Source organism: Phodopus roborovskii, unplaced genomic scaffold (assembly GCF_943737965.1).
Source record: "Phodopus roborovskii unplaced genomic scaffold, PHOROB, whole genome shotgun sequence".
Classification (NCBI taxonomy): Eukaryota; Metazoa; Chordata; class Mammalia; order Rodentia; family Cricetidae; genus Phodopus; species Phodopus roborovskii.
In genome coordinates this window covers 15,297,188-15,313,535 of record NW_026126514.1, presented here as the reverse complement: position 1 = coordinate 15,313,535, position 16,348 = coordinate 15,297,188, and the positions used below count along the sequence as shown (strand labels likewise).

Below are 16,348 nucleotides of genomic sequence, written 5' to 3'. Positions count from 1 at the left end.
TTATAACTAAAGCTCCTATGAGCTTTAGTTGAGAATATGTCCTTGTGATAGGATGGAGCATCCTTTGACTATACGCATAAGAGTGGTATAGCTGGATCTAGAGGTGGCTATAGCCAAAGCTTCCTGAGAAACTGCCATATTGATTTCCATATTGGCTGTAAAGTTTGTACTCCCACCAGCAATGACAGATTGCTCCCCTTGCTCCACATTCTCATCAGCATGAATTTTCGCTTGTGTTTTTATCTTAGCTTCAAATTATCCACATAATAGAAACACACAAACCAAAAAAAAAAAAAATTGCCAAATTCATTTTATAGTAACTCTGATATCCAGACCAAAGAAAGAAAGAGAATTGCAGACCAATTATCTCACAAAAATAAATGCAAATATACTCAATAGTTACTCACAAACTAAATCTAAGAACACATCAAAAAGATAGTCCACCATGATAAAGTAGGCTTCATGCCAGTAGGGCAGGGACAGTTCTACATAAGAAAATCAGCCAATATAATCCACTGTATGAACAAACTGAAAGTAAAAATAAACACATGATCACTTGGTTAGATGCTGAAAAGCCTTTGACAAAATCCAGCACCCCTTCAAGATAAAGGTCTTAGAAAGAGTAGGTATACAAGGAACATACCTCAAACTAATAAAGGTAGTTTATATGAAACCTGCAGGCAACATCAAATTAAGTAGAGAGAAACACAAAGCAGCCCCACTAAAATTAGGAACAATACAAGATTTCCACTCTCTCAGTATCTATTCAGTAAAGTACTTGAAGTTTTGGCTAAAGCAATAAGAAAATTGAAGGAGATCTAATGGATACAAATTAGAAAGGAAGAAGTCAAAGTATCTATCACTATTTACAAATGTGATGATAATATACATGAGGGATTCCAAATTTTCTACCAGAAGACTCCTACAGCCTATAAAAACTTCCAGTCCAGTAGTTACATACAAAATTAACCAAAAAAAATTTAGTAGCCCTTCTATACACAGATGCCTATGGTTATGAGCTTTCTCATTTATTAATCCTCCAACAGCCTGAGTAATATAATACCATTTCATCTATAAGGAAGGTCACTAAATTTAAATTGTATTTCAAAGTTATACAGCTGGAAGGATGTTAAGTGGGTTGTGATGGTAATTAATAGCAAGTGTTTACATAATTCCTTAGAGTCTATGCTTGTTGAGTTCAGTTTCAGTGTTTTGATTTTTCTCTGCCTCTGTCTCTGCCTCTCTCTGTCTCTGTCTGTGTGTGTGTGTGTCTTTTTTTGAGATTGTAAATTAATTGCAACATTTTTCTCTTCCCTTTCTTCCCTCCAAAGACTTCAATATAACCCTCCCCACTCTCCTTCAAATTCATGTCTTCCTTTCTCATTAATTGAATATATTCATGTATGCAATAACAATTAGTGTATGTACGTGTGTGTGTCCCTAAATGTAACCTATAAGTACATATAACATTAATTGTATGTATTGTCAGAGCTGACCATTTAGATTTTGTTCACTTTCATGAAATCTTTTCTAAGCAGCTTCTGAAAAGAAGGTTGAAAAGTGAAAGAATTTCTGCACTGTCTTAGCAAATCTGAAGAAACTCTTATTTTTAGATTCTTTTTTGTTAGGTTGAAAATTTCTTTGTTCTTGGTTTTGGTAAGCTTAATCAAGCACTCACATCCCACCATCATTGGCCATTGCTTAAGTTGGCAGTATTTTAGAAGTTGTACATCTTGTAATGTTGTTACTTGCCTATTTTTATTTCTTCCAGACTTGGATGATCCCGTAGTAACTGTTCATCAAAGCATAGGTGAAGCTAAAGAACAATTTTACTATGAGAGAACAGTGTTTCTCAGATGCGTGGCCAATTCCAACCCTCCTGTGCGCTACAGTTGGAGACGTGGCCAAGAAGTATTGTTACAAGGATCTGACAAAGGAGTGGAGATATATGAGCCCTTCTTTACCCAGGTAAGAGATTAATAACAGTATTCCTACCCTAGCTGACGGCTAATTTGTGTACTCAGGCAACACCCAAAATTATACATTTTTGAAAAGACATATTCTCCAAATCTACTCTTTTGTAAAACAATACATGTTTCATTGAAAGACCAGTACACATAGATAATAAAACACAACTAGTTTTATAAGTGATAGTAAAACATGAAATATTGTAGCCATATTTCTACATCCATATGTTTATCACAGTGTCCTTTTAAAAAGCATGACTATACATTTCACTGACATGTTTGATTAAAACCTAATTTAAAAATGTAAATGTAATTTTCTGACTTGCATTATTACTCCTTTTTTAATTACTGTTATTACATATAGATAGATATAAAATATGTGTGTTCATAAATAGAACGTGATGTGCCTGTTTAACGTTCCTTGTATGTATATGCTGTCATGTTGACCAGTATTATTGGATCACCAATTAGGAGCCTTACCATTGTAGTCATGAATTGCTTGCAGCTCTTGTCTGAGTTTAGGGCCAATTAAATTTCTTCCTTCTACATTAGGATGTCTATCACTTTTCTTTGCTTGGGTTTTGTTTAGACAGCCATGTTAAATCATGGGAATAGTCTGCCTTTCATTTCTAAGAGATACAGCTCATAACTGACCTCTTGATCCTCTGGCTTTCTCTGTCCCTCTTCTACAATATTCCCTGAACTTTAGTTGTATCAACTGGCCTAGGGACCCCATGTTCAGTAGTTATCTGTATTTGGACCCTTTGTTTTCTGTAATGGTCTATATCTGTTGCAAAGAGAAGCTTCTTTGAACTGTACATATCTGTGGGTATAAGTGGTTAGAATGAAGTTGGGGGTGTTACTGGTTTAATTAAAAAGCTGTAGGAAGTTCTTCTCTAAGATCTATGACTTCATTAGCTCAGAGTAGTTAGCTGTGTTTCAGGAATAGGGCATGGGATCCCTTCTGCTAAGCATTCCTAAAGGCTAATTACACAACTGTTGGTTACCCCAAGTTATGAATGCCTCTATTGTGCCTATAAGGACATCTTGCTGTAGAGGTCATTATTCTGGTTTACAGGCATCACAGTTGTATAGAACTACTCGTTGTTTTTCTCCCTTGGTATATTATATACCACTTTCATATACTATGAAAGTTAGTCCTGAAGGAAGAAGCTTCCCAATAGATCTAGTTGGATTCCCTGTAGCCCTGTGTCCAAAGTATATTGTGTCTTTAGAAATAGGGACTTATATTTAATTTCTGGGAAGAAACTGTGAGAAAGAGCAATAACTTACTTTATTTGGTAAATCTCCTGAATTACTCTGACCAAATACTGGAAAGGAGTTTTGTCGTGTCTAGTACTGAGAATTTTCTTAGACTATTCATCTTGAAGAGGGTTATACTTGTATATACATGAAATTTAGTCCAACCAAATAAGTTCTATACAATTTCTTGTAAAGAAATGTCCCACCATGAGCTAGACTTAAGCCATGTATTCAAATGAAAGTTTTTGGGTTTCTTTCTTGACTGAGTCATATTTGTTTTGTGTAATCACAGGCATCACAAATGCAAATGACTGCTGAAACTAATATGGCAAAAAGACTATGTGACTGTGCCTGGGAGAATGAACTAAGATCTGATAGGTCCTGCAGGGAACAGAATGTGCACACCTACTCTTTAGAAAACAGCATCTGCTGCTGCCAGGTGGCTCGATTTGAACCCTGGGCTACCATTTTGAAACTCTGCTTGAATCCAAAGCATATGTAGGATTGATCCTGTGCCACTTAAAAGTTTTATAGGATGTTACAAATCAGGAGTTACAGACTAACCTGTTTCTCCTAAATTATGCTAATGAAAATTAGAATGGATGGAACATTCAGGTCTAATTCTAACCTTCAAGCACATGTTCATAATACAGAAAAAAAGTCATAAGGAAAACATCTTTACTTACAAGTCTACTTATCAGCCACTAATGTCCTCATTTGTAGCTGGTAATTGCCAACAAGAATTGAAAGTACTATGATTTTACAGTCATCTTGTAGTGGAAAGCAATGCAATTGACCAAACTTACTTATTTTAATAACATTTTGTCATGTCTTAATTTACAAATCCATCCATTTATTTTTCTCTGCATTAGAAACTTTAAAAAATCATATACTCTAATTATATAGAACTTTGTGGTTAAGACCACTATTTTTCTACCTATCAATATTGCTTTAGTTTTAAAATTAATTATGTTATAATATTAAAATATTACCTAAGGCCATATTTACTTTATGTGATGACTTTCCTCTTCCCTATTTTGTTATACTTTTTTGTGATCATATATATATATATATATATATATATATATATGTATATGGATTGTTTATACTCACACACACACACACATACACACACATATACATATACATACATACATACGTATATATATATGCTTGGATTAGTTTCCATAAACATTTTTCTTACTGACTACTAAGAACACTTTATGATTAACAATCTTTTAATATTAACAATGTTTATATTAAAGTATGTCTTAATCCATGATCTGATCCTATAACAACAATCTGTGTACTTTATTTAAAAATATATTATTTCTCACAGTTTTAGATACTAGAAAGTTAGACATTAAGGTATTGGCACTCAGAAAGAGTATTCTAGCTACTTTGTAACAAAGAAACAAAAGGTCACTTCTATGATTGATGCACATACTCCTACAATTAAGGAATAACTTTATATATGAATACTTAGACATTGATGTAATTGCCCTGTAAAGGTCCCATCTCCCAACACTGTCACAGTGACAGTTAAATCCAGCATCCATTGGGGAGAACACAGACAAACCACTTTAGGGTTCATTAGTGCTATAGTTTAGGACTCCTGTAGTTTATAATGCAAAAAGGTAACCTTGATCTGCCATGTGCATGGTATGGGAAAATCTTTACCAATTGTAGAGATGCTCAGCAAGGTTCCTCTCTTCCTGACATTGGTGGTATATAAGGAATTGGTTAAGGTAAAGAGGATTATGGTATAAAGAAAAGTAAAAAAGAAGTTAATATAGAGGCTAACAAAATGGTATAGGAACATGTAAAATGTGCACAGTAGCATCAGAAATAATAATTAAGCAAAGTAATTCCCCAATAATATTCCATGCCTATAATATACTCCACAATAATTTCTCTATGTGGGGAAGTTTACTGTGAAGATGGGAGGGCATACTGGGACAATACTGTATAAGGATCAGATGAAAGTTCATATACTTTTAATGTTAAGAAATTAAACTTCTGTGAAAGATATTAGATTTTCAAAATTAATTCTATTCAATAATGCCTTATTTTTTAATAAAAATAATTTCAAAGTTGATTAGATGGCTATCTTGTATGCCTATGCATGTAGGCAAATAACAACATCAGTTTGAGCTGAATATTTATTTCCCAATCCTCTTGAGTAACAAATTCTTATTTGTAGTTGCTTGGACTTATTATTTCCAAAATGAAATCAGCATGTGTTTTTGAACTTATATGAAATCTCAGGCACATAATAAGTTTAAGAGGAATAATTATCCTTTTCAAATCTCTACTCACTTAATAATGCTGAAAGGGAATGTCAAGCGTATATTTATGTACATCTGTATGTTTATAATAAATTTTAGGTACAAATGAATGTAAACTGGAAAGTAAGTTTTGCCAGTAGATCAAGATAATGATATATATTGGAAATAATATTTTTAAAGGTCTTGTCTATTTTGAAAGTGGCTTAAAATATCATTGCAGGTTATAGGTATTTTTGGTTTTTACTATAGAATTTCAACACTGTAACAGCACAGACTAATATGCAATAATCTTCTCCTTATTAATTTCACAAAACAACTTTTCTCATATAACAGTTTTTAATGGATTTATTTTCTGGCAAGTATAAAATACATTTAAAATTAAATTATGAAGTTTCTATGTGATTGCCAATAAATATGAATTTAAAATTTAAAAGTTGCATATTTACTTGCCATTTTCCTAGAATGTTGCTAAAAGCAATCCCAACATTATCTTGTATATAATAATTACATCAACTAATCATAAGGCTGAACATATTTATATCAATCGCAACATCAGTTATATTAAGCTAGTTAAACTAAATATATAATTATACAATAATCAAATCAAAATTCCTTTTTAAAATGTGAAATTTTTACATGAAAAATTAACCCTATTATCACAGAATAAAAAATTTACATAAATGACTAAATAAAACTGTTATATGATAGTTGTTTTAAATTATAAAGTCTAAATTATAATTAGTAACATATGCAAAGCACATCATTTGAAACTGTGCATGTACAATACCTATGCACACATTCATATACCTGTTGGATTTCTATGAATTGCAAATGTTTATAAAATTTTTCTACTTGGATGGCAAGATGGATCATGAGTAAATACAGTTGCCACCAAGTATGATGGCCTGGTTTGATATCCAGGGCCTCTTTATAAGAGGAAGGATATTCTCTGACCACCACATGCATTCAGCGGGTACACACTCACATGTGTGTGAATACTCATTCACACATATACAACTCATGCACATAGAGGCACATCTATTTATATTATAAGTCAGGACATTATTCTCCATCACTTAATAAATGAAGTAATAAATGGGTAAGGTGAAATCACTTTCTTAGTTCAGCCTGATTTATGGTTTATTATCCCTTCTCCTCTACCCAAGTTTATAGGTTAACCTTGCATATTACCTTAAGGAGTTACTTTTCTGTAGTGCCTATAGTTTCACACCATAGGGAATCTTGATTTGCAACTATAGGGATTGATTATCTAAACTCTTGTAGAGCAGCCTGCCAATCACTGGGCAGTTAAACCATGGGAATATCAGATATGAAGGCACTGCCCTTTCTTTGTCTTTGTAATATGCCAATTGTGTTCCTCTGTTCTGCATAAAGTCTAACTAGGATATAGTTATTTCCACCATTGTAATAACCAGGTCATACTTCCTGATACAGTGACAATTCAGAGAAGCGTGAATTTCCTGAATTTTAATATAGCCCTTGACCAGAACTGGACTGTCAGATCACTTTGGTGTGACAGGGTTCTGAGAGGAAGGACTACTGATCAGATTGTAAGGAAGAAAGGAAAGTTGGGGTCAGGAAGTCTTGCACAAAGAAATTTATTTAAAAAGTACATTATCAATTTTGGAGAGTTGGATAAAGTAAAGAAAAAGCCATCTTACAATTGGACAGTGTGAGCAGGAAGCTTATAGAACAATGTTGCTCAAGGGGAACAAATGATCAAGAGTGTCACAGATGAAGCACATAGCAGCATTGTGACTGATAACTCTACTCTTTTCATAGTTAAGAAAAGCCAAGTCCACAGAAACTGAAATTTTAAGTTCTTTGAGGCCCTAGCCCTAGACACAGATGATATCTTCCCAAATCAGACCCCTGTGCAAGGACAAAGAACTAATCTCTGAGAAAGCCTTGGGTCAGGGTGGCTCTCAACAGCACTTAAATTGTGTTTTTACTTTTGATATGGAAATCAGAATATAAATACTGGTAGTGTTCTGACTCCAGTAAAATATCAGAACCAATTCTGTTCACCTATCTGTAGCTTAGTTCTCATTGACCAACATTTTTCCATGCTTTCCTCTCTCCATTTTTTTTTCTAGACCCTGGGGATCCTAATCAACACTGATCTGCTATGAGATCAAATTTCTTATTTTCCAAATTTGGGTGATGTCATACAGTGTTTGGTTTTCTGTTCCTGTCTCTAACACAATGACCTTATGTTTCACCCATCTTACAGAGAGGGACAAGTTTTCACCCTTACTAACAGCTGAATGGTATTCTGTAACACACAATCCATCTCCCACTGATAGAAATTCAGAGTTTGTTTCCTGGTTTTGGTTATCAGTGAACCAGTGTTGTGATCTTTCCTTAGCAATGTGATTTAATTTCCTTCATTTCCTTTGCATACATGCAAAGGGAGGAGATTTTGATATCAGGAACTTTTTTTTATATGATGCAATGTTTTTGTATTATGTTTTCTTTTTTTTAAATTAAATATATCCAATTTGTTTGCATCCCAAATGCAGTTTCTTCTACATTCCCTATCCCCCGCCTTACTTCTACCCTCTCCCCACCAAATCCACTCCGTCTCTGTTTCTGATTAGAAAGGACTGATCTCTCATGGTTGTCAACAAAGTATGGCATATGAAGTTGAGGTAGTACTAAGCTCCTCCCCTGGAATTAAGGTTTGGTAAGGCAACCTGTTTTAAGGAATAGGTTTGCAGAAGCCTGCCAAAGCCTCTGCGACTCTCACTGCTAGGAGTTCCACAAACAGACCAAGCTATAAAACTTTCACATAAGTGGAGGACCTAGGTTGGTCTCATGCAGGCTCCTTATCTGTTTGTCCAGTGTCTAGGAGCTCTTATGAGCCCATGATTGATAAACACTTTCAGTGGTATGTCTGGATACAAGATAAATTCAAAAGAACATCAGTAGCTCACCTATATTCAAATGAAAAGCAGAATAAGAAAGAAATCAAGAAGCAATGTCCTTCACAATAGCCACATAATATATAAAATATATTGAGGTAACTCTAACCAAGCAAGTGAAAGACCTGTATGACGAGGAACTTAAAGTCTTGGAAGAAAGAAATTGGAGAAGATAGAAAGATCCCCATGATCATGGATCTATGGATTAAATAGCAAAAACATAGTAAAAATGGCCATCTTAACAAAAGCAATCTATAGATTCCATGTGATCCCCATCAATATTCCAACACATTTGTTTATAGATATTGCAAGAACAATACTCAACTTTATGTGAAAAAACATGAACCCTAGGTTAGCTCAAACAATAATGTACAACATAGGAATTTCTTAATTTCAAGATCTACTACAGAGCTATAGTAATAAAACAGCATGGTGTTGACATGAAAACAGACAAGTGCATCAATGGAATTGAATCAAAGACCAAAGCCCCAGGGACTTGTTCTTAATGCTTAGCAGAAACTTCATTCTCCTTTTTACAATTATTATACTAATATTCTTTCTGTGCAAAAATTTCCATTTCTTAATGTCCTCATCTTGCTTGTCTTCCTTTTTGTTTACATTTTTTAAGTTGTAGTTATTTTTTTCTCTTCTATTTTTCCTTGTTTTCCTTTTGAAGTGAAATGATATCTTAATTTAGATTGATGTATATTTCTATAATGACCAATGATGCTGTGTATTATTTTGTATATCTCTTGGCCAATTGTGTATCTTCTTTGAAAGATACCAGTTTTACTATATAGATCGTGTTTTGAATGAGATTATTTGCATGTTTTATTTCAGAGGAGTTGTTAATCTACTTTACTAATTACCTTTTTGTACACCCTTTATAATATAGATATCCAATCCCTTCAGATTTAAATGTGAATATATTTAAGTATTACAACCCTATTTCTTGAGAAATATATTTTTGGATTGTCAAGCCCAAATTTTAATCAAAACATACTTTTAAAACATAATGAATATTAAGGACCCTATATGTAATAGGGAATACAGAATACCTTTGCTCCTGTGGATCTTAGGACCTCAGTTAAGAAACATAAACCAACAACGCACCCCCAATTCTTTTTTTATTCCCACCTTTCCAAGCTCCAGCTCAACATTAACCGTCCCCTTTCTTGAACATTACCTAGCTCTCATGAACTTCTATGCATGTAGAACTGCTTTCAAAGTGTCCCATAGTTGAACTATGTAATGATTTTTAAATAGATGTCATAGTATAGGGAAGCAGAAACTGCTAAAACAAAGGATAACTTACCTTTAATTGGAGATTTCTTACTGGGCATTAAAACAGTGGTTTTTCTTTTAAAAAGTTTTTCTTCATATAATAAAGGAAAAATATTAATTTATTGAGAAGTCCATTAAATGCCAAAATACTAGAAATCACAAAGTCTCCTCCAAATAGTGATGAAACTAATTGTATGGTCATAAAGACTTTATTTGAGAAGTGAATATAGTTTTCTTTTGACTGCCTAAAGCCTCAGTTGATGAAATGAGTTTTATCTGAAACAGACTTTCAATGAAGAAGAGGTTTTTCTTAATCTGTACCCTATACAAAGCATGATGAGACGTGGAGTGATGATAGAATTCAGAATGATTTGGGTGAAGGAGATATCCAGTTATCTTGAATAGGTGGATCATTGCCTGAATTAGAATAAATCAATGTGTGATAAATCAATGGTTTGTGAGGATTTAGAAATCCAGTATCATATGTTTGGTTTAGAAAGAAAAGGATATCAAAGGAAAAAAAAATAGTGAGTTAAAGCATATTTATCATTATCTTGGGAATGTTTACAGTGTGGAATGAATGATGGTTTAAATTCTGAAGCTGAATAACAGAGAACATGATAGTGATTGGCACTACAAAAGCAGCAATATTCCAAAAGAAAATGAATAAGAGGTTTCAGAATGACCAACAGAGTTTGGAAGTGAGCTCATGGAATTGATATAACGTGGAAAATCAACATCAGATACTTACAAAAGAGTCTGAGATGAGAACAGAGTAGAGAGTTTAAGAGAGGGGCATGGATGAAGTAATGCAAGAGAAAGACAAGGAAATTCAGGAAGAAAATAAATTAAATATGGCAGGGGAAAAATTCAACTTCAACTTACTCTTTGTTGGTCAAGTATCGTGTGTGTGTGTGTGTGTGTGTGTGTGTGTGTGTGTGTGTGTATGCGCGCACGCGCATGTGTAGAAGGAAAATAGTATCAAGAAAATTAGAAGTCAATAAACAACTCAAAGAAAAAGAAATTAGAGAGCAAGTGCTTATTACAGATCAAGGAGAACAGAAGAAAATAATGTGCAGAAAGACCCCAGTACCAAACATTTCAAGTAAAATGTCAAAAGCAACAAGAAAAACAACAAAGCAAACCAACCAATCCACAACAACAATGGAAACACTAGACTCAGAATTTAGTAATTACAGTACAGTACAGTAGTGATCTTATCAAGTATGACATATTTTTCTTTTGAATTAACAGTTTGTTGGGTACCTATGCACTGGTGCTAAATTGATATTTGGATAATGGATGAGGTTTCACTAGAAGTGTATTTGTAAAAGATTGCAGATTTAATTTGTATCATAGAAACAAAAATAAAAATATCAACCAGAAGGAATTAGATTATTCTAATTATAAATACTGACATTTTGGGGACTGTCAAAGATCATCTAAGTGTGGGGGCAAATAGAAAGGTATGTGAACATAAAAGGAAATGGCTTATTGAATTTTTTCAAAACAAAACATCATTAATGATATTGGTGAGGCTAATTTCAGTATACCGTTGAGAATGTAGTAAGCAGATTAATATGAATTAAAGATAATATTTCACTAAGTATATTCTTATGAAGTATAATTAACAATGTTAAATAAAGATTTTTCATCATCAATTATGAATCTAAATAAAAATGTTCTGCATGTACTGGAGAATTATTACCATTGTATAGTTGCCTTTAGAATATTGGCTTCATACAATTAAAAATTCATAGAGAAACTTAGAGTTTGTTTCCATTTATAATTTAAAGTCACATTGTTTAAATTTATAAATATATATATTTAATTATATATATTTAGATTATTGTCTGATTACATTGTATATAGTTACATATAGTATTGTGACGCTTATATTTCTGTTGAAGTACATTTATGTCTTTTTGTAAGATTACAGTTTCACCTGATTTTGATATTTTTGTCTTTAACGCAATTTTCTTTCCTTTCTGTTCTTCAATCAATGTAATCTAGATAAGTTTTTGCAAGAGGATAATACTTTTTATTGCACACACAAATGTGATCTGATTGTGTGTAACGGAGTGAAAGGCTTTTCTTAACATGTGTTTGGTATCTAAGTGATATTTCATTAACATCTATTGAATTCATAACAGGTGGCAGCCAGGCAGGAAATTCTGCATACACAATGAACACCAAGCACAGCCAAATGAAATGAAAGGTAGATGGATACTACAGTTTGAATTGAAAAGAATTATTAATTCATGAAGTGACTTTTCTGTGTTAATTCTGTGATTGCCCACAGTACAGTGATGAGAGAGATTCTGACATGATCATTGCCCCCGAGGTCCTTACTGTCAGGCAAGGAGTCTGGGAAAGATAAACCCATTCCCCAAATAAATGTAAAACTGATTCTATGAAACAGAAGCATAGCTCATTTGGAAGGATTTTTCCAACAGGAGGAAACAAACAGAATTACTTGTGGAGAGGTAAGGAGTGTTGGCATCCAAGAAATAGATGGAATTATAAGCAGAGAGGTACATAGAGTGTGGAAAGAGTAATTTAGGGTATGAGAGGATGAGATAAATAGAAACACAGTGTGTTTATTTGTTAAAGCAACACTAATTATTCACGGGACTAGCATGGAAATGGAGTGAGCCAATTTCATATTTAAAACACAGTATGTTCCCAGCTGTGGTGGCACATACCTATAGTGAAACCCTGATCAGGAAGATTGTTCCAGGCTGGCTTGGGTTTTATAGCTAGACTCTCTCAGATAGATAGAATGAATAGATAGGTTAGCTAGATTGATAGATAATAAGCAGTAGGTAGATAATATTTATATGTAAGGGATTAAAAACATGGAAAATATCAACTTTTTAAGGTGATAGACATTCAGTTAGCTTGTTTGCATCTTTACGTCATAGTGTGTAGGTCTAAGAAAACAAACCATTTTATTCCTTAGAAACATAATTTTATTTCTTAACTACATGTCACTAATGCTGAAAAAAATGCTCAAAATGTTGTCCTACTTGCTTCCATACATCCTGCATCTCTGCTACATACGTTTAGGAATTTGTCAGCTGAGTGTTTACTCACCATATTATAATTAAAAATAAATGAAATAGGATAATATGAAATGGGACCTGTTTAAATGCCAACAAAAGAGCTACCTGAAGGAGACTCTGAATATGGGCATGAAAAGTTTTAGTAAAGTTTGAGACGTGGTTTTGAAGAATAAAGCATTTGTTTAAGAGGAAGACATGCCAAGTATGTTTTAGGACATGTTAAGATTTCAATATCTGTGAAACATCAAAAGCAGATGTTAAGTCAAATTTGGGGGTAGTAGAAGACAAGTATCTGGAAATGAAGGAGTTTCTGAAATAATGAGATGGGTGGAGCAACAGAGCTTGCAATAAATATTCGGAAGCACAAAATGCCACCTGAATAACTTTACAAAGTGAGGTTACCAGTGGAATTAGAGTCTCAGGTGAATTCCTAAGGTATTCTGATCACTCCTGACTTAGAGCTGTCAGCAAATATTTATGGATATCAGCATACTGATCTGAAAAAGATTTTTCTTCTCTAATTTGCTATAAAACCAGCTTTGCATTTGTTGGCTCTTACTCAGAAGCCCCTTTTATAACAGTTCTTCCTGTTTAAGTCTACACAGACTGCCATATTTGTTGATAAAGTCGATTATTAAGTGTACTGTTCAGAACTTTGCATGAAAATTTGCATAACTACCTCCAGAAGTAGGCCTTCCTCCCCTAGGAAGCAAATATGCAAAGAAAATTTTATGTATTTTCCTTGTTGCCTGTTTGTTTTTACCTCTAGGCATATTCCTATATTATGCTTAAGTGTGGTGTTTCTTTTTACATTGAGGACATGTTCTGCTAATAATATGTTTTAATGCATTACTGTGCTATGTGTCAATTCATTCCTTCTGGTTATCACTAGTATTTGCTAATAGCCTCGTCTCCCTTTTCAGGGTGAAACCAAGATCTTAAAGCTGAAAAATCTTCGACCTCAGGACTATGCTAACTACAGCTGCATTGCTTCAGTGAGGAACGTGTGTAATATTCCAGACAAGATGGTGTCATTTAGACTTTCCAATAAAACAGGTACAGATCTGTCAGTGTATTTTATATGTGTGTTTTCTGCAAGTAGTTTTTAGAAACCCTTTTAGCCTTCTTCTGGCTAGTTGATGGGTATAGGTGAAGAGAGTCATCTTTTATTTTCCCAGAAATATTTGGCATCCTCTAAACAAGGAGAAATTACAGAAAAAAAAAAACTATGTGGTGTTACTATCTGTGTAATATAGAAAATTCTAGTGTATTAAAATATTATAGTCATGAATTTAAAAATTATCCTACATGCCACTTAAAGAGAATGTTGAAGAGTATTAGATCCTTCATATAAAACTTATCACCTAATTTGCTGAAAATGTCTTATGGTTACAAAGCTAAATAAAACTCTTTTGTATGCTATTTTTTTTTTGAAATTTTTTACTTTAAATTTGAAACAAGCTTATTTTACATGTTAACCCCAGTTCCCTAAACCTCCCTTCCTCCTCTGTCTCCCCAAACCCATCCCATGTCCTTTCTTTTCCCCAGGGAGGGTGAAGCCTTTTCTGAGGTACCTTCAAATTCTGTCATATCATTTGGAGCAGAGCCTAGGCCAAACCAGGGGCAGGAGGAAATCCTTACTCTTTACAGACAGATGTTACTTTGATTTCTATTTTTTAATTTCTATAGGTAGCATATGAGGCATTGCTATTAATGTGTTATTTTTAAACAACGTATGTTTTAGTGATTCGCATTATCCTTAATCTAGTTCTTATATTTTTAAAGATATTGATTCATTACTGTTTGTGCATGAGAGTGATAGTATGACTACATGTGTGCATTGCACATGTAGAAGACAGAGGACAGCTTTTGGGTGTCTGTTCTGACCTTCTACCTTGTTTTAGGGCATAGTCTCTTGTTTCTGCCATTGAAAATGTGAGTTTCTGGCTGATTATTCAATCTCCTCTTTCTGTCTTATCATAAGATTGCTAGGATTACATAAGCATTCCAAGAGATGTTGCGTTCTGTGTGTGTTCAAGTGCTGAACTCTGGCTATCAGGCTTTTGAGGCAAGTGTGGTGACTTGCAAAACCATATCCCTAACCCTTAACTCTCTCTCTTCTCTCTCTGTCTCTCTGTCTCTGTTCTTCTTTCTCTCTTTGTGTGTGTGTTTAAGAGAGAGAGAGGGGGGTGAGGGAGAGAGAGAGAGAACTGAGATGATCCATGGTGGAAAACCAAACAAAATGGAACTCCAATGCACAGTTGAGTGAAAAAGAATAACGTTGTATGGTATCATCTATTTTTGGCCTTGCATGTAGACAGTGCTTCCTTAGTTCTTAATGCCCTCTGATAGCCCATTTGTGGCTTTTTATCTGTTTGTTGGTTTGTTTGTGTCTTTTCCTGTTTGGCATGTAGCAAATTGGCTTATACTGATTAAAATAGTCACAAGTAAAATAATCTGAGACTGGACTAAATCAATGGACACAAACCATTTAAAGACCAAAACTTCAAAAAATTAAACTCAAAATATTATGTTGCAGAAGTCTGTAGTTTTGCTATTTCACAACTCATGGGTTGGGGAATACTGACCTACTCTTATGTTTGAAAAGTTATTTAGACTGGAGAGTGATCAGCAATTTGGTTTTCTTGGAGTTACTGAAAAGAAATTCAAGCTGAAGCCAGTGTTTTATTAGCTACAAATAAAGATGTCTTACTTCATTAGCTACATTAGAATGGAAAGTGACAGAGTTCCTAAATCCTTTGAAGCAGCTGGCTTTTGGGGACTGATTACTGGGGTGACTTTTAATAAGAAGAGTAATGGCCACCACTTTTACATGGGGCATGGTTGTGCCATACTACAAGTGTTCTGCTGAAACTTTCAACATTCTGTTGTCCCCACACTAATGTATATGATTAATCAAAAACAAATTATATTCTTCTTCTTTATAAGTTGTTTAGGTAAATAATCTTATATTGGTGTTTATTAAAAAAATGAGTATTGACACTGTGGAAAATAATTGGGATTATGGTACTTAAGTCTTCCAACAACTACATTGTTAGCCTAATCTTTGTAACAATCAGATCATTCAGATGTGCTTTGCTTTCTTTCCCATCTGGTTGTGCTCAGAGTTGGGAAGGATTGTACATTTCAGATAGTTAAATCATAGTAGATACTCAAATGCACGAGCAGTTATTTCGGCATGCAAGCATGTCTATAAAACAATAGGTGCCTAGCAGTCCCATCTATTGTTTGTCTTACATGAAAAAGAAGCATGAAAACCAAGGACATAATCAATGTGACATTATATGTTATATCAGAAACAAGGGTACACACAAAATCTTAAACCTCTGTTTTGCACATGTGTTACGGAAAACATGTACACTATACAAAGGTAAAAAAGTATATTGTGAATATTGCAATAGGTTTGGTTATTGTCCTCTGCAACAAATAAGTTTATAAAATGGAAATTTGGAGAATGTAGTCCTGGTAGAGGACAAATAATAGACAAGTGCAAGTTTACTGTGAGCAATGAAAAT

General features: G+C 33.8%; 1 protein-coding gene across 3 annotated transcripts in view; it reads left to right on the top strand.

Moving 5' to 3' along the window:
• Positions 1 to 16,348, top strand: part of Mdga2 (MAM domain containing glycosylphosphatidylinositol anchor 2) — a 761,827-nt gene that overhangs the window by 484,398 nt on the left and 261,081 nt on the right. For all 3 annotated transcript variants that reach the window (XR_007835196.1, XR_007835197.1, XM_051195916.1), the window contains exons 4-5: positions 1,772 to 1,968; positions 13,736 to 13,868. Coding sequence is in view for 1 of the 3 variants with exons in the window: in XM_051195916.1 (XP_051051873.1) it covers positions 1,772 to 1,968; positions 13,736 to 13,868 (330 nt within the window). In the remaining 2 variants the exon portion in view is untranslated. The remainder of the gene's footprint in view (positions 1 to 1,771; positions 1,969 to 13,735; positions 13,869 to 16,348) is intronic.